An 18646-nucleotide genomic window follows, 5' to 3' on the forward strand; every position below is an offset into this window, starting at 1 on the left:
GGGGGAGGCATATGGTGCTAGGCATTACTGTCGCACCAGTCCCCTTTAGTTCCTTATTTATGCCTTTATTAATTGGAGTTTGGGGGGCCACACCAAGCTGTACTCAGGGGCCGTTCCTGACTGTATGCTCAGGAGCGATCCCTAGTAGTGCCTGTGGGTACCCTCTGTGGTGCTGGGACTGGAACTGAGGGAGGGACTGGCCATGTGCAAGGAAGCAAGTGCCATCGACCCTATCTCACCAGCTCCATGATAAGGTCTTTTTTTTTTTTTTTTTTTTTGGTGGTGGTGGTAGTGGGGAGAAACATAGGTTACTTTGGCCATAGCCAGTGGTGCTTAGGACTTATCCTGGCTGTGTACTCGAGAGTCACTCTGAGCAGAATCGGGGGACCCTAACGGGTGCTGGGATCAAATCCTGGTCAGCTGCATGCAAAACTAGCACTTTGCCTGCTCTACTAGCACTACAGCCCCAGCTTACCAATTTTTTTGTGGGGGAGGGGGCGGGATTTGGGCCACACCTGACAATGCTCAGGGCTTACTCTTGGCTTTGAACTCAGGAATTACTCCTGGTGATGCTCCGAGGACCTCAGTTTACAAAGCAAACGTTCTATCTGTTGTATTGTCATTCTGGACCAGCTTATCAATTTTATTGCTAATTTTCAGGGAACCAGCCTTTGGTTTGTTTTATTTTCTTCATTGATTTCTTATTTTTAAGTGCATTGATTTTGGCTGTCACTCTTATTATTTTCTTCTGCTTACTTTAGATTTAATTTGCTGTTCTTTTTTTGTTTCCTAAGGTGGAAACTTAGGTGATGAAATGGACATCTGTCTTCTTTTCTAACATAAGTGCTTAATGTTACAAATGTCTAAGTAATGCTTTTACCACAGCCCACAAATTTTGTAAAGCGGCATTTTCATTTTCCTTTAGTGTGTGTGTATATATATATATTTTTTTTTTCTCTTTCATTTTTGGTTTTTGGGCCACACCAGCAATCCTCAGGGTTTACTTCTGGCTCTGCATGCACCGGTGTATCATGTAGGATGCCAAGGATTGAATCCAGGACTGCTGAGTGCAACAGAAGTGCCTTACCTGCTGTGGTATTGTTCGGGCTCCAGTATATATCTATTGAGTGTTTTTTTTTTCTTTGAACTACATGTTATTGTACTGTACTGTACTGGCTGGAGCGATAGCACAGCAGGTAGGGTGTCTGCCTTGCACGCAGCCAACATGGCTGACCCGAGTTCGATTCCTCCTCCCCTCTTGGAGAGCCCGGCAAGCTACCGAGAGTATTCGATATGCCAGACACAGTAACAACAAAGTCTCCAATGGAGACATTACTGGGCCCGCTCGAGCAAATCGATGATCAACGGGAGGGCCTTTATTTTTACTGTACTTAGTCTCCATGTATTTGAGATTTCTTTTTTTTTTTTTTTTTTTTGCTTTTTTTTTTCTGTTGTTTGGGTCACATCCAGCAATACTCAGGGATTACTCCTGGCTCTGCACTCAGAAACTACTTGTGACAGTGCTCAGTGGGACCATATGGGATGCTGGGGATTGAACCTGGGTCAACTGCATGCAAGGCAAATCCCCTACCTGCCGTAGTATTGCTCTGACCCCATTTCCTTCCTTCCTTCCTTTCCTCCCTCCCTCCTTCCTTTTATTCCCTCCCTCCCGTCCTTCTCTCTCTCTCCCTTCCTCCCTCTCTTTCTCCTTTCTTTCCTCTCCCCTTCCCTCTCTCCCTCCCTCCTTCCCTTCTTCCTTCCTTCCCTTCTTCCCTCCCTGTGCTCAGGGGCTTATTCCTGACTCTGTGCTCAGGGAACACTCCAGGGCAGGGTTCAGAGGATCTTATGGGGTGCTGGGGATTAAAACTGGGTCAGCCACATGTGAGACAAGTCCCTTACCTGCTCTACTATCTCTCTGGCCCTACAAGTGAGGATTTTTTTTTGTAATACACTTAAAAGCACCCACAACTTCTCAACAGAATAAATTAGATGTTTTGTTGATCTGAAAGGCAACCAAGTCATGACAGTAAACTAATGATGCTTTTAAAGTTGGTCAAACCTCATGTCATTTCTAATAAATTTTCACACTAACTACTTATTACAGTGTGAAATAAGAAATTGCATGTTGTATGGATCACAGGTGACTAAAAATGTTCCCTTTCTTTAGATCTACAGGTTAAGCATTAGTGAGTTAGGCACAATATATCTATCTTATGATAAATTTTTTGGCCCTTGATTTCTAGTTTAATTCCAACGGTGTCTGAGGGCCAGTGTCTGATTTCTGTTGCTTTTTATTTGTGAAGTTGTGTTTTATGACCTCGAATGTAGTCTGTCTTGGTGAATGTTCTGAGGGAGCTGGAAAAGAACGTGTATTCTGTATTCTGTTGTTAGTGGTTGAAGTAGTCTGTACATGTCCATTACAAGCGGTTGATTAATGGTGGTGTTGAGTTCATATTGATTTTCTGCCTCCCAGAGCTGCCTGTTTCTGATCGGCGTCCAAGTTTCCACAGACGAGAGTGGATTCGTCTCTTTCTCCTTGTATCTTGCTCAGTTTTTGTCCCAGGCAGTCATACTCTTGAAGAAACTGTGGCCCTTTGGGCTCCTTAGGAAACCTCTTTTGGGGCTGGAGACATAGTTCAGTGGGTAAGGCGCTTGCCTTAGTAGGAGTGACCCCAGAGCGCAGAGCCAGGGGAAGTCCTGAGCTTTGCTAGCTGTGGCCCAAAAAGTTAGAGGAAAAAAAAATACACGTAAATAAACATATATAATAAAATATATTTTAGGCTGTTTTTGCATCATACCCAGCAGTGCCCAGGGCCCACTCCTGGCTTTGCACTCAGGAATTATTCTTGGCTGTGCATGAGCGACTGTACGGGATGCTGGGGATTGAACCTGGGTCGGCCACATGCTAGCACCCTACCGGCTGTACTATCTCTCCAGTCCTGAGATACATATTTTAATATGCCATATATGTGTATATACGTATATTTTTGCCCTATTTGGCAGCATTCGGGGATCACTCCTGGCTAGCCCTGGAGGACCCCGTGTGGTTATGGGTACTGAATCCCAGGTGCAAGGCCTTACTCCACCTTACTGCTGTGCTCCCTGTGGCCCCTGGGACTTTTTAGTTAGCATGTTATAATTGATATAACCATTACCTGGGCTTTAGGCAGTTAAGTTAATGCTCTTTTTTGTTTGTTTTGGGCCATCCTTGGTGGTGCTCTGGGATTATCCCTAGTGCTTGGGAAGCCTGGTGCCAGCAATCAAACCCGGGACTCCTGGCCGAGAGTAAGGGTGCTTTCTTGGGGTTTGTTTTTTGGCTACACCCAGCAGTGCTCAGGGTTCCTGGCTCTGCACTCAAGGTTCACTCCTGGTAGACTCGGGGCGGGGGGTGCCATCTGGGGTACTGGGGAGTGAACCTGGGTCAGACACGTACAAGGCAAGCACCTTATCTGTTGTACTATCTCCCGCCTGCCCCATGACAGTTGTCTTAATGCTTTCAAGAGTGTGACAGATTGGCTTTTGCATATATAAGCAGTGCCTGGCTCTCAGGTAGATCAGCTTTATCACAGTTACAGAGCTACATAAGTAAAAGGTTGCTTTCTGCAAAGGCCGGTGGCAGGACAACTCTTTATCTTGTTCAGTTTTTTTTTTTCTTCGTTATGAAATGAGCTCTCACAGCCAGTAGAAATAGCGATGAATGACGCAGTCCTCGGATGGGTAATATCTAGCGGCATGTTCTGGATTGTTAACAGCCTGTTTGCCCATCTCTGCGGGAGGCTAACCTGAATGTTGGGAGACGTTAATCATCATAAATTGTGATCCGCATAATCAGCTTCCCTCCCCGTTGTGTAGCTCTGCAGAGTTCACTGCTGAGTTGAGCTGCTGAGCTGAAGCATCTGGCTGGGGTTGACACTTGTTGACGTCCTCCTTAAGGTGACATGCTCACTTCTTTCTCGCATGGGATTCGGTTTGTTTTCTCCTGTTTCTTTCACTTTTTTTAAAAAAATTTCTTTTTATTTATGTTTGAGCACACCTGGCAGTGCTCAGGATTGCTCCTGACTCTAGACTCAGAGATCATTCCTGGTTATGCTTAGGGGACCATATGGACACCAGGGATTGAACCTGGGTCAGCTGCATTCAAGTACCCTACCCACTGTGCAAGTGCTCCATTCCTCCTGTTTCTTTTTCATAGTTGGATACTTAATAGTTGAGGCCAGGTAAACTGTATCCTCTTCAACAGGGATGTTCCTTGAACTTAAATCTCAGGTCTTGGTGGATGTGGAGAAATGAGACAATAACTAGTGAATAACTAGTGAATAACTAGTGAATAACTAGTGAGTGTCCTTAGGAGAGGCCAGAAAGTACAGTGGGGAGGGTGTTTGCCTTCCACATGGTGCCAGAAGGCAGACGTGGGTTTGATCCCTGGCATCGCAGGAGCATTGTGGTCCTCTGAGTATTGTGAAGAGCAGTTCTTGAATGCAGAGCCAGGAGAACCCCTGAGCATAACTCCCCCCCCCCCCCCAATGTCTTTAGGGCTCGAGATAATATATTGCGCTCGGCCAACCCTGGTTTGATTCCTGGCATCACCTCTGTCCCCATGAGCACAGCCAAGAGTGATGATGCCTGAGCATAGAGCCAAGAATAAGCTCTGAGCACTGCTGGTGTGACTCAAGCCTCCCTCTCACCCCATGACAACTCCCTTCCCCCCAAAAAATCCCCCAAACAACCCAAAAATCAGGAATATCTTTTCACCATTTATGGTTAGTGATTAATACAGAATGTTGGCACTGTCAAGTAACATTATTGTATCCTGTAGTTAAAATATTCTTAAGGTTATACATAATATGACTAAGTTAGATGGTAATGTTAGGAAGGTGTGGTTTTTTTTTTTGTAGCATAAAAATAGCAAAATTTGCTGGACAGGAGAGATAGAGGGAAGGCAAGATAGTACAGGAGGAAAGGCACTTGCTTCCTTGCTGCTGACCTCTTTTCAAATTCCTGGTTTCACATTCGTCCCCTAAGCACTGCCAGGGGTAATTTCTGAGCACAGAGTCAGGAATAGCCCTGAGTACCTCTGAGTGTGGCCCAGTCCCCATTTAATAATGATTGAGCTCTTTTTAGGTATCATAGTTACATTGTTTTTACATATAATTAATCCTCATGACCATTTTCACCTATTTTTTTCTTTGTGTTCCATATGTGTGAACTTAAGTATTACAGAGTCAAGGCAATTTCCACAAGAAATCCTGAAGTACTCTCTCTCTCGAGAGGGGACAGGAGCTAAGGTGATGATCAGTAGCCCTCCCTGGACTGTGAAAAAATCAAAATCAAGAGTTGTCTTTTTTGGGGCGTGTATTGGGGGATGGGGTGAGGTTGTGATTTGGCTCACATCCAGTGGTGTTGGGGGCTACTCTGTGCTTTGTGCTCAGGAGACCACGCCATGCTGGGGATGAAGCCAGGAGTGGGCTGCATGCAAAGCAAGTTTCCTAACACCTGTCCTACCTCTCTGGCTTCCTGCATCAAAATTTGAACCTGCATAATCAGACTGGAGCGATCAGAAAGTGGTTTAGGGGCCTTTTCCATATGTGCAGTTGATTCCCAGCACCTCCTAGGGGTCCCCTGAGCTCCGTACCAGGAGTGATCCCTGGGTACAGAACCTTGGAGCATTGCTGGGTGTGACTCCACAAACCTAAATTTAAAAAAAAGAAAAAGAAAAGAAACCACAGTCCAGTTCTGGTCTCCTCCCTCCTTGGAGAATGCAAACCCACTGAGGCAGTGTGATTTTGTTGGAAAGAGCGGGTCTGGTGGCTGCTTCCGGCCCTTGGAGCGTCATCTGTCCAGAACTTTTAGGAAACTTGCGTGTTGAAAAGCAGCATATTGCAAGGAGCCTAGATTTGTCTCTTTTACATTACACGGTTTTTTGGTTCTCTGAAATTGAACATGGAGGATGTAATCAACTTTTTCTTGACTTAATGGCTTCATTAGGCACGTCAGTCTTTTTCATTTTCGCAGTTCTTGTGGTGTAGCATTTTAACTTGCATTTCCCTGCTACTAATGATCCTTTCTCATGTTCCAATGGTGGCTTTTGTGAAGTTACTGCTCGGAGCTCTTGCTCATTATTTTTATATTTCATTGCTTCTTTTCTGTTTGGACCAGGGGACGGGGGTGGCGGGGGGCAGGGGGTTGTACTATACCCAGTGGTCCTCAGGGACCTCTCCTGACTCTGTTTAATGATCACTCCCGGTGGTTGCTTGGGGGAATCATGTAGTCTTGGGAATAGATCTGGGTTGGAATGATTCAAGGCAAGTGTCTGAAATTCCTTTTACTAGCTCTCTGACCTCTTTTTCTTTTCTTTTCTTCTTTTTTTTTTTGTTTTTGGTTTTGGTTTTGGGCTACACTTGGCGATGCTCGGGGGTTACTCATGGCTTCATGCTCAGAAACTACTTCTAGAGGTGCTAAGGGGACAGTTTGGGGTGCTGGGGATTGAGCCCAGGTCAGCCACATGCAAGGCAAATGGCATACCTGCTGTAGTATCACTCCAGTCCTAATCTGACCTCTTTTTCTATTTTAACTTTTTTGATTCCCTTTTAATTTTTTTCTTTTTTTTGTTCTTGGGCCACACCTAGCAGTACTCAGGGGTTACTTCTGACTCCTTGCTTAGGGATCAGCCCTGGTGGTGCTCAGGGCACCTTGCGGGTTGCCGCGATTGAACCCAGGTTGGCCACATGCAAAGTAGGCACCCTACTGCTGTGCTATCTATCTCTCTGGCTATAATTTTTCATTTTTAAAATTTATTATACTTGTTTAAAGAAATATAAATGTTTTTGTTTGGGGGTCAGACCTAGTGATGCTGGGAGAGGGGCTTGAGGGGGCTCTGACTGGTTTAGTGCTGAGGGGTCATTTCTGTAGGTGTATGGGTGGGATCAGATTTTGCTTAGGATGGAACTCTGGGAGCCTGGCATTGGTGTCCATTTCTGTTTATATTTATTATTAGCCTGGTGCCAGGCACTCTTTCATACACTGGAGAGAAAGTAGTAAACAAAACTGGCAAAAGCTGCGTTATGGACATTTGCAGACTTCTTAAGTCAGGATTCTGATTGCAGTTGTTCAGGATATGATCTTGGCCACTATGTTTTGTGGGACTTTTCTCTTTTTGGGGAGTGGTAGGGTGGGGCACACCTGGCAGCGTTCAGGGTCTTTGTCCTGGCTCTGTGCTCAAGAATCAGTCCTTGAAGGTGCTCAGGGGACTATATATGGTGCCAGGGATCTAACCCATATCAGTTGTGTTCAAGGCAAGTGCCCTCCTGGCTATAATAATCTTTTCAGTTCTAACTTTTTTTCACTTTTAAGATTATAAGATCAGGGTGTGAGAGATATTAGAGAGGTTTAATAACTTTGCCTTGCCAGTGGCTGACTTTGGTTCTATCTCTGACATTACATAGAGTCCCCTGAGCCGCCACCAGGGCTGATTTTTGAGCACAAAATAAGGAGTGTTAAGTTCTGAGCATTCCAGGATGTGGTTAACTTTTTTTTAAAATTGAAAAAAAGAGAAAGATAAAATTGCTCTATACTTTTGGGTCTTAGGTGGAAATGTTGTCTCATTCTAGAGCTTGCCAGTGCTTGTTCGTTCATTCTCGGCATTGTCCCTCCCTTTTTCTTACAGAGATGACGGAGGAGGAACAGTTTGAGCTGGCTCTTCAAATGAGTGAGCAGGAAGCTAGGGCAGTGAACAGCCAGGAGGAAGAAGAGGAGGCGCTCTTGAGGAAAGCCATTGCTGAAAGCCTGAATGTAAGTATGCTGTATTGACACCATTTTGGGGGAGCTTGGATCAGATCTGCATGGCTTTTTTCCAGGGCTCTTTTGTACTCAGGACTAGCTCTAGTCATCGTGCCAAGGGTTTTCATCTGGCCCCTTCATTTCCCATAATCCATTTCAAAAGGTCATTGAATGACTGGAGGCCTCAAATTGTTGATTTTTGTGTTTTGGGCCACACCTGACGGTGCTCAGGGGTCACTCCTGGCTCTGCACTCAGGAATTACTCCTGGTGGTACTTAGAGAACCACCTTGGATTCCAGGGATCAAACCTGGGTTGGCTGTGTGCAAAGCAAACCTCCTACCTGCTGCACTGTCTTTCTAGCCCCAAGACCTCAATTAGAAAGGCATGTTTTTGTTCCTTTCTAAGAAAGCAGTTTGTTTCCACCCAACAGATTTTCAGTGGGTTTTATGTTTTGTTTGGGGGCTGTATCTGGCAGTGCTCAGGGCTTACTCCTGGCTCTGGGCTATACATCACTCTTGGCAGTGCTTGGGGAACCATATTGGGGTGCGGGAATGGAACCCAGGTCGGCCACATGCAAGGCAAAGTGCCTTCCCCACTGTACTATCAATTCTGGTCCTGAGTCCCCATCTTTAGGATAGGTTGTAGTTTCGAAAAACTGCCAGTGACCCAAGTTCCTAGCAACCCAGAGGTGCTTCCCACTCCTGTTTGGGAAGCAGAGGAGAGAAAGGAGAATTGGAGGTGGGTTCAGGTGAGGAAGAAGGGGTAATGTGGACCGTGTTTAAATGATGGTCCTGCTTGTTTATGGGGATTTGACTACGTGATTGAATTGTGGCATTAAAATTAGCCACTTAGGATTTTTTTTTTTTTTTCAATTTGGAGCCCATGTGCGGCAATGTCAGGGCTTCTTCCTCACTGCTCAATAATCACTCCCTGGTTGAACCTTATGTGGTGCCAGGGTTAACCTGGGCTGGCCACGTACAAACCAAGCATCTTACCTCTTGTACTATCTCTCTGGCCCTTTACCTTACTTTTTGTTGCTGTTTGGTTTGTTTTTTGGTGGGGAGAACCACACCTGATGGTAGTCAGGGACTGTTCTGGCTGCTGCTCAGGGACCATATGTGTGCTGGGGGTTTGGAGGATGGTGATAGAAAGCGCTTTTAACACCTAATATCTCTGGCACTCTCTCTCTGTTTCTCTCTCTCTCTCTGGACCTTACTAAAATTTGTTTGCATGCCAAGGGTGTGAAGGATATTTGCCAGTTGGCAGTCAAACCCCTGCCTTTTTCTCTTCGCCGTTCCCTTTGCTCAGACCAGCAAAGGAATCAGTGTAGGGGATTGAGTCCAGCGCTTTGCACTCTGCAGGCTGCCCACCCTCCGTAGAGTTCCAATGAATTCAGTAACTACGATTTGGAGAGCAGAGTCTCTTAAAGACAGTGGCCTTCCCCATATGTCCTTGCTGTGACCCCTGCCTGTGTCGCTGTTCTAATAATCAACCTCGTCTGGTTGTGGAATCACTTGTTTCAGAGTTGCCGGCCTTCGGATGCTCCAGCTTCCAGCTCTGGACCTCTGGCCACTGGACCGTCATCTTCCCAGTCCCACCAAGAGAACACCACAGACTCGGGGCCCACTGAAGGCATGTCTCCCTGTTCTGACTCCTTGCACTCATCAACTTGTAACCATACACCACAAGGGCGCTCTCACCGAGCGTAGCTAGAACAGACATGCCCCAAAGTCCTGCTGGTGGTATTAAAGAGGTTCGTTCAGAAAGTAAATTGAGCTCACATTAATACCCAGCATCCTTTTGATCTCCAAGGAGAAACCAACATTTGATAAAATCCAAAGAAGAGCCTTTAAAAAAAACCAAAACACCAAAACCACATACACATAAAAACGGCGGCAACAAAACAAGCCAAACAGCACCCCCCATGATGTAATTCTTGGTAAGAGCTAGCTTACCAATCTCGCTTCGTAAAAAAGTTGGTCCTGAGCCCTACTTTTTCTCAAATACCTACAGGCAAATGGCATCTGGGACCTCCATCCCTGTTTAAAGGCTCCCTTATCAGTCAGGGAAACGAGGCTGAGGACAGAGAGGAGCCCTGGGACCACCCTGAAAGCACAGAAGAGGAGTCGAGCTGTGGCAGCTCAGGAAGCTGGGAGCAGGCAAACTCGCCAGTGTTTGAGAATGGGACCGCTAACTGTGCTGACAGATGCACTGGCCATTTGACTGAGCACACAGTGTCGGGGAAACCCCAGGAAACTATTGGGAAGGGCTCCGCATGTCCACAGGCTGCCCAGGGTAGGGGGGACACAGCTAGGCCCTGTCGGCCCGCGCCCACAGAGGCTAAATGTCTCCAGGACGCTGAGGGCACAGTGCACTACTTCTGGGGTGTTCCATTCTGCCCGTCCGGCGTGGACCCTAACCAGTACACCAAGGTCATTCTCTGCCAGTTGGAGGTGTATCAAAAGAGTCTGAAAAAGGCTCAGAGGCAGCTCTTAAGGAAAAAAGGCTTTGGGGATCCCGTGTTACCCAGCCCTCCCTCTCTGATCCAGAGCGAATGTGGCCAAGGCGATCAGGCTAGTGAGCAAAAGGAAGGTAGCTCCGAAGATGCAGGAGATGAAGACACAGAGGTGAGGCAGGAGTCTAGGGCCGCTATCTGGCACGCCAAGCCCATGGATTTCCGAGAAAGCCCCGTCGAAAGCTTGCAGGAGAATCCTTTGTTGGAGGAAGAACAACCCACCACGAGTCATGGTCAGGTAAGGGCCGGCGGTGCTGTGATTAAGGACGATTGATTCGAAAATTAAGCTAGGCTGACTTGTAGTGCTCTGTTCCTTTGGTGGTGGTTTTTTTTAAATCTCCTTCGATGCTTAGAGTAACACATGCTCATTCTGGAAAACAGGGCAAGCACTGAAGAGTATAAAGAAGAAAAATTGCTCGCAATCCCAGCACCGAGAGCCAGTCATCCATTCTAATATAAAAAAAAAATGTTTAAAATATTTTTTCAATAAAATGAACTCTCTTGTAATAGTTTTTGTTCCTTTCTCCCAGTGCATGGTTTATCTTGTATCTTTTCCTATTAGGTATATAATTTCTTTTGTTTCTTTGTATGTTTTTGGTTCATATCCAGCTGTGCCCAGGGCTTATTCCTGGCTCTGTGCTTGGGGATCATTCATGGTTAGGCTTGGGGGACCCTACGGGCTGCCAGGGATTGACTTTGGATCAGCCATGCGCAAGGCGAGTGCCCTGGCTAATCTACTGTCTCTTTGGCCCTACTTTTGGAAAACTATATTCAGTCATGTGGTATGTACATGAAGTCATTTTTTGGGTCTGTGTCTTGAAATTTTTCTTCTGTCTACAGCAGTTCACATTTCTAAGAGATAACAGTAATGTCTGCACGCCTCAGAATTTCAGAAGCTATAAATAAAAGAAGCCTTGTCTCATTTCCCATCCCCAGCCGCCCGTTTCCCAAAGTCAGGCTTTAGTGCTAGTTTCCAGTGATTGTTCCACCATTTGTACTTACCTCACTTTTTTTTTTAACTTCCTTCAGACCTTGTTTTTCTTTTTTTTTTTTTTTTTTATTAGTGAAATACTGTGGTACAGTTGTAGACTTAACAATTTTTTTGTTGTTGTTGCCTTTTGGGTCACACCCGGCGATGGCACAGGGGTTACTCATGACTCTGCACTCAGGAGTTATATGGCAGTGCTCAGGGGACCATATGGGATGCTGGGAATCGAACTCGGGTCAGCCGCATGCAAGGCAAACACACTACCCGCTGTGCTATCTCTCCAGCTCCTAGACTTACAAATTTTTGTGCTTGGGTTTCAGTTATACAATGATCAAGTACCCATCCCTCCACCAGTGCCCATTTTCCACCATCATGAATCCCAGTATCCCTCCCCCCATGCCCCCCCCCCCCCCCCCGTCCCTCCCTGCCTCTGTGGCACGGCATTCCCTTTTGTTCTCTCCTTTTGGGTGCTGTCCCTCAGACCTTGTAATCTAGTTTCTCCCCTCACCCCCTTTGTGCTTTTGGGGTCACTCTTGTCAGTGCGCAGGGGACCATGTGACGCTGGGGGTGGAATCTGGGCTCCTGCATGCAGAGCCTGTGCTCATCCCACTGAAGTACCACCCAGCCCTGATGGGTGTTTTTTGCTGAGTGGGGTTCCGGGGGTAGGGGGAGCTCTCAAAAGGGGCACATGGCCAGGATTACTCTTTAAGGGACTTGAAACTCAGGGAAGGGGAAACATTCCGTCATGGGTTGTGAAAGGGGTAGAAAGGGACCCCCAAGCTTGTGCCTAAAGAATTGGTGGTTTGTTTTGTTTTGTTTTTCGTTTGTTTGGTGGCTATATCCAACTGCGTTCAGGAATCTCTCCTGCGAGGCTTCAGGGGACCATATGCAGTACCAGGGATCAAACTCAGACTGGCTGTGTGCAAGCACCTTTCCCACTGTACGACCTGCCCATATATTTATAAAGTTGTAAAGTTACCATCAAGACATCAAAGAGGAACCCCGTTGACATTCTCTTGATTCTGCCCATTCCCCTGTTTTGATAATTGGTGATGTCATCAGTGTTGTCATTGGTATCTGTTCCTCCCAGAGTGACTTGAGTTCTTTTTTTCCCAAGGAATGGCATTTCCTGTCCTTGTCCTTGCCCCACCTACAGAGGTAGGCTGCATTCCCATAGTAGGTGTCCATTCATATTTTTAATTTTTTTTCCTTCTGTTTTTTGGGCCATACTCAGCAGCGCTCAGAGCTACTCCTGACTCTGCTCAGGAATCACTCCTGGTGGGGGTCTGGGGGCCTAGTGGGGTGCTGGGGATTGAACCTGGGTTGGCCTCACTGTGCTACCGCTCTGGCCCTTGGACACAGCATATTTCGTGTGCCCTTTAATTTTTTTTAAATCTCCACAAAAGCATTCTATAACCATGTAGAAAGTCTCTCTGTCTTTTTCTCTCTTCTTGCCTCTGTTGTACCCCATGTGTGACTGAGTTAATTTTATCTAGTGCCCTATTAAATGGACATTCAGTTTCCAGTATTTCTCTCTCTCTCTCTCTCTCTCTCTGTGTGTGTGTGTGTGTGTGTGTGTGTGTGTGTGTGTGTGGTGATTGGGTAGATCCAGTAGTGCTCAGGGGTTACTCTTGGCGGTGTTCAGGGTACACTATATGGTGCTGGGCATGGAACCAGGGTCAGCTGCAAGCAAAGCCAAATAGTTTCCTTCCTACCTCTTTGGCCCCAGACAGAATTCCTATTATGAACATGATTGCAGTGATTACTCTTAGAAGGAGGGTATTTTCAGCCACCTGGGAAAGACATATTAGAGAATTTCTTGTCGATTTAGTTGGTAGATCAAAGGAAATAGTCATTTAGAATTTTGTTAGCGATTGCCAGTTTTTCTTCTGTTGAGGTATAAATAGACAGGTTGACTGCATTGTGTAAGTACCACCTGCTCCATTCACAGATCTGCAGTAGCTCTGGGGAGTTTTTGGCAGACTGAGATGAGAGAGAATATCTCTGCTATGTCCCTTATGAATGGATTGGGCCCCTTTGTATTTTTTTCTGGTGTGTTTAGATTCCCCCCCCCCCCTTTTCCCCCAAGGGTGCCACGCCCAGCAATGCTCAGGGCTTACTTCTGGTTATGTGCTCAGGAATAACTCCTGGCGATGCTCAGAGGACCATACGGGATGCTGGGGATTGAACCCAGGATGACTGTGTGCAAGGCAAGCGCCCTACCTGCTGTATACTCCCTCTAGCACTCTAGACTTTTGGGTTTTGGCATGCTTGGGATTACTCCTGGTAGGGTTTGGAGGCCTCCCTGGGGTGCTGGGATTGAACCTGAATCAACCGAATGCAAGGTAAACACCTTACCTGCTGTACTGTTTCTGCTGGCCCCTGGTATGTTTAGATCTTATGGGTACTTTTTTGAGGGATTGGTCACACATGGGGGTACTCGATTTATGGGGTGGTGCCAGGGATTTGAACTGAGGCTCACTTCATGTAAGGCACATGCCCTATGCCCAGACTATCTTTAGCCCCGTGTGTATTTTTCTTACTCACCAACCTTAGTGTTTTGGCAGCTTCCTTTATTTATTTGGGGACACAATCCATTGGGATAGTAAGTGTAGTTTTCCAGTTTTTTCCTCACCCCCACTAATGGAGTGTGCTTCACGTCTGGTTTTCTTTAACTTACTAAAACAGTTTTGTTTAGGGACATTTACAGGGCCTCTTCGGTGTTTTTTGTTTGTTTTATATTTTTGGCTTTTGGGTCATATCCGGTAGTGCTCAGGGGAGGTCATGGGGGGGAACTGTTTCTGGTTCTGGGGATTGAACCAGGGTTGGCTGCATACAAGTGCCTTAATAACCCATCCTTTAAGTTGCCTCTTTATTTTTTTTTCCACATGTCTACATGGTGTAAAAGATTACATATTTTTTTCCCTGAGTATCATAAAAGCAATCATAATTACAAATGCTGCATATTGTCTTCTGTTGCTGTTTGTGTTATTGGACTATAAATTTTTGGTTTTATTGTGCCACTGTTCTGCCTTTTTTTTTCTTTCTCATGAAAAAATTTCAGAAAGCGGTAGCTATGAGAAATTTCATAATATCAAAGTTAAAATTTGACTTTTCATGTTCTTGTAACTGGGAGCAAGCCAATTTAGCCTTTTGGATTTTCATTTTTATATCTATAAAATGGGACTAACAATTCATGTCTTCCCCTAAAAGAACTAGTGTGATGTTTCTGAGCTCATAGGCCATCGTCAATAATAGTTCTCTCTGAGGGGCCAAAGGTCATCATGGAGGCTCCTGTGGGACCCATGCAGCCTTCACCCACATTTTGGAAGGGGGCTCTCTGGCAAGCATTTTCCTTAACAGTGCTAAATGACTGGCCAGTTTTCCCCGAAAGGAGTTAGGTGACGTCATGCTAACGATAGCATGTTTTGTGAGTTAGGGTGTTTTTTTTTTTCTTTTTGCATATCAGTGGCTGCTTTTCTTGAGAGGACAAATTATCTTCAAAAAGAACGAACAGTACATGCTTGTAATTCAAGTGGGTAGCTTGAAAAAGCACCTCAGTGGCCAGAGTTTGAGAGCACAGACTTGGTTGTGCTGGGGTTTAAAAGCAGCCAGGATTTTTAGAATAGCCTGGAGTTGGGTCCGAATGAGGTGACTGATTAGAATGAACATTCTGTTAACTTCCCCGACAGCTTATTGCTGCAGATAGGATTCTTTTAGTTTTCTTTATGTATGGTTTGGTTGCTCAGGGCTTACTCTTGACTCTGCTCAAGGATCTCTACAGTATTTGGGGGAACCCTATAGGCTGACAAGTATTAAACCCCTGGTTTACTACATGCAAGGCAAGTGCCTTAGCTGTGTGCCTTATTATCTCTCTGACCCCAACAAATAGTATTCTGTCATGGGTCTAGAGAGAATATGGAACATAGGGTGCTTGCCTTGCCTGTGACTGATCTGTTTTAGATCCTCAGCACCCTGAGGCAGGGAGAGGGTCCTGAGACCTGCCAGGAATGATCCCTGAGTATTGCTGGGCAATTTCCACTCCCTTTCCCTCTGTAAAAAATTAAAAAAGAAGTGGGTTATCCAGCGGGCTGGGGTGCTTGTCTTGCATATGGGTTGACTTGGGTTTAATCTCCAGCTTCCCATATGATTGATCCCCTGAGCCCTGCCAGGAGTAATTCCTGAGTGCAGAGCCAGGATTGACCCCTGAATTTCTCTGTGTGTGGACCCAAAGCCAACCAAACAAAACCCCAAAACAATCTCTGTCGCACTGTTTTGTTACTGCCAATCAGATCTAGTTCCCTTGATTACAAAGAGTACTTTTTTGTCATAAACAGGATGCCTTGTCAATTTTAAAGAGAAAGGTGATCAAACCTGGGCCTAATCATCAGCAGTAGTGTTAAAGACACTGCTTGCTTCTTCTAGATCAGATGTGGGGTAACTTTTTTCTGCCCAGAGCCATTTGGATATTAATTATAACATGATTTGAGGGCCCTGTGTTATAAGCAAATGGGATGCGGGCAGCTAGTGAAAAGTATTATGTCTGTCCCATCATGCACCAGGGCCATTTCCACACCTGCAACATTCCCCACCTGTGCTTTAGAGGTGGAAATCTTTGTAGAGCTATCCCATTTTGTCATCATAATATTTTTGTTGTTGTTTTGTTTTTTGGGTCCTACCTCGTGGCACTTGGTGCTTACTCCTGGTTCTGTGTTCAGGGGTCACTCCTGGCAGGTCTTGGGGTGCCATATGAGGTGACAGAAATTGAACCCAGGCTGGCAGTGTTCAAGGCAAGCACCCTACTCTCTGTATTGTCACTCTGGCACCAGAACTTTTTTTCTGGTTTTCTGGACCACACCCAGCAGTGCTCAGGAATCACTCCTGTGGTGGTGGTGGGGGGGGTGTTTGGAGACCATATGCCATGCTGGGAATCAAACCCAGGTCAACTGTGTAGAAGGCAGACACCCTACCTGATGTACTATCACTCCAGTCCCAGCAACATATTTTTTAACAGAGATTGCAATGTCTTGATTTGGCCACAACTTTTTTCAAGTTAATATTCTTGTCGTACTTCCGTTTCCCTTGATTAGGCTTGGGGATTCTAATCAAGAGTTTTTTCACTTGTTTTGTTATATTGTTTTCATATTCTGGGAGGACCTCACATTCCCCCTGACATTCATATTACTGCCACTGAGTTGTAAGTGGAGAAATTAAAAAGGGTTTATTGAAATGGAGACATTCTTTGGATTTAGTGTGGAAATGGTGGAGAAGAGCATTTCCGTGAACTCCGCAATGCTGATTAAAGCGTGGACTTTGGAGTCTGAAATTGCAGCTCTATTTCGGACCAGCTCTGTGGTATTTGGGGCAAATTATATAATGGACAATTCCACTTTCCTCATTTCTAAGATAATTGAGTGGTTTCTGCCTCAAAGGTTCTTGTGAAGATTAAAGGAAACAGCGCAAGCAAAATGATTAGCAATGGTCTGGCACAGGGTAGAAATACAATTAGAAAGAAATGGCGTGATAGAGATGGGGGTGCGGTGCGAGGTTCAGGGCTTAGTCTTAGCTCTGTGCTTGGGGATCCTTCCTTGTGATGCACAGAGGACCCCATCTGGTGCCAGGGCTCAAACCAGAGTTGGCCACATGCAAGGCAGGCAGACACCTTGTCCCCTGTAGTGTCCCACCGGTAGTAGAGATAGTCTTGAATGTAAAGTGGGAGTTGAGGTCTTTTATAACCTCCAATGCCTTGAGTGCTTCTGAATCCCAAGGCTTATTTATAGTCATCCAAAAAACACAAAGTTCTATCAACTAGACACTAGGTGTCAGTATTTACCTTTGTTTCGGCTTTAAAAAATTCCCCCCTCTGATTCTGGAATGAAACGGTTTTTGTCACTTCTGGGTTCCAACAAATAGTCAGGTGAAGTATTTATTGCTGTTGTATTTCAGTCCTTCTGACAGTTTTGCCGAACTTCCATTTTTCATAATGACTGCATCCCTGATCATTGGACAACTTTATCTTTCCCGTGACTGAATCCTCATCTCGGCGCTTCCTGTTTTTCAGTCTATTTCATCATTGAGCAGAGTGGCAGGCGGGATGCCTCACTTGTTTAGATTATTTATATCCTTTGGAGACCCTGAGAATTTCCACTGGAAGCTTTCCATCAACTGGGGGAAGCCTCCCAGCTCAGGCACCACCTCCAAAGTCTCCCCCAGCCCATGGCTCGTGCTCCCCCATCCTAGGCAGCAGAAGCTGCTTTTATGTACCTCCAATTAATAAGCTAACATTTATGCCATCTGAAATGATGAATCAAAGAAGAAAAGGTTTGGTCACATTTCTTAACAGATATCCTAGAATCTGTGGCACATTTGTAGCAAAAGAAGCTTTAGTTTGGGGTTTGACTTGGCTGTTTCCCAGAGACTTCCAACAGAGGACAGCATTTTCCCCAGTATTTGCGGGGGGGGGGGAGGGTGTTGTTGAGCCTCCCCTGGTGACGCTCAGGTCTTATTCCTGACCTTAGGGAGTACCGGAGAACAAACTTAGGTCTGCTGTATGGAAGATGACCAGTGCCTTATTTTTTCCCTGTTCCACCCTTTCCTGGTTTTTCTATTGAAAAGTCACCTTTCAGGGGCCGGAGTGATAGTACAGCTGGTAAAGTGTTTGCCTTGCACATGGCCAACTCAGCTTTGATCCCTGGCATCCCATATGGTCCCACAGGCACTGCCACGAGTGATCCCTGAGCAATGCTGGGTATGACTAAAAAGCAAAAAGAAGAGAGGTGACCTTTCTCATTCCTTTTTCTCCATCAGCAACACCCTAAGTGCCCTTTTTCTGAAAAAGACTTCTTTGTTTGTTTAAATTCACTTACCAGTAAATGTGCAGTGTGTTGAATTTCAGCAAGTGTGAGGCTGCATTATTATTGGCTTCCATTCTCAGTCGAACACTAAAGAGCTGAACTTCATCCCCGTGTTCACTCGAGGAGACAGATTCGAAGGTTGACTTCTCTGGGATCACAAAGTTCATAAGTGATCCATCCCTGGTTATTTCAACCTCAGGCCTGAACTTTGGATGAAAATGGCAGCACTTGTTCTCAACGCGTTTATTCTCATTGTTCGCTGCGTGGTACAGTTGGCACTGCTGAAAGTGTCATAAGACAGAAGGGAGATCAGTTCCTCTGTACCTGTATATGTAAACTATGGCCTGTTCCTTTGCAGTCTTCCCAAGGGCTCTTTCTTGAAGAAAACTCTGAAGAAAGAAACTCTGTATCTGCCCCACAAAGGTAAGAGCAGATATGTTGGGGGGACTCACTTCTCTCTGAAACACTGGAAAGAGAGATGAACCCACTGATGTGGGACAGTTCGCCAGGGC

General features: G+C 45.7%; 1 protein-coding gene across 1 annotated transcript in view; it reads left to right on the top strand.

Moving 5' to 3' along the window:
• The window catches only part of UIMC1 (ubiquitin interaction motif containing 1), a 74146-nt gene that overhangs the window by 6666 nt on the left and 48834 nt on the right, over positions 1-18646 (top strand). Inside the window, exons 3-6 of the mRNA XM_056113143.1 lie at positions 7664-7788; positions 9301-9409; positions 9791-10530; positions 18493-18557. Of these exons, the coding sequence (XP_055969118.1) occupies positions 7664-7788; positions 9301-9409; positions 9791-10530; positions 18493-18557 (1039 nt within the window). The remainder of the gene's footprint in view (positions 1-7663; positions 7789-9300; positions 9410-9790; positions 10531-18492; positions 18558-18646) is intronic.

The sequence above is a fragment of the Sorex fumeus genome, unplaced genomic scaffold (genome assembly GCF_029834395.1).
Source record: "Sorex fumeus unplaced genomic scaffold, SorFum_2.1 ptg000019l, whole genome shotgun sequence".
In the NCBI taxonomy this organism is placed as follows: domain Eukaryota; kingdom Metazoa; phylum Chordata; class Mammalia; order Eulipotyphla; family Soricidae; genus Sorex; species Sorex fumeus.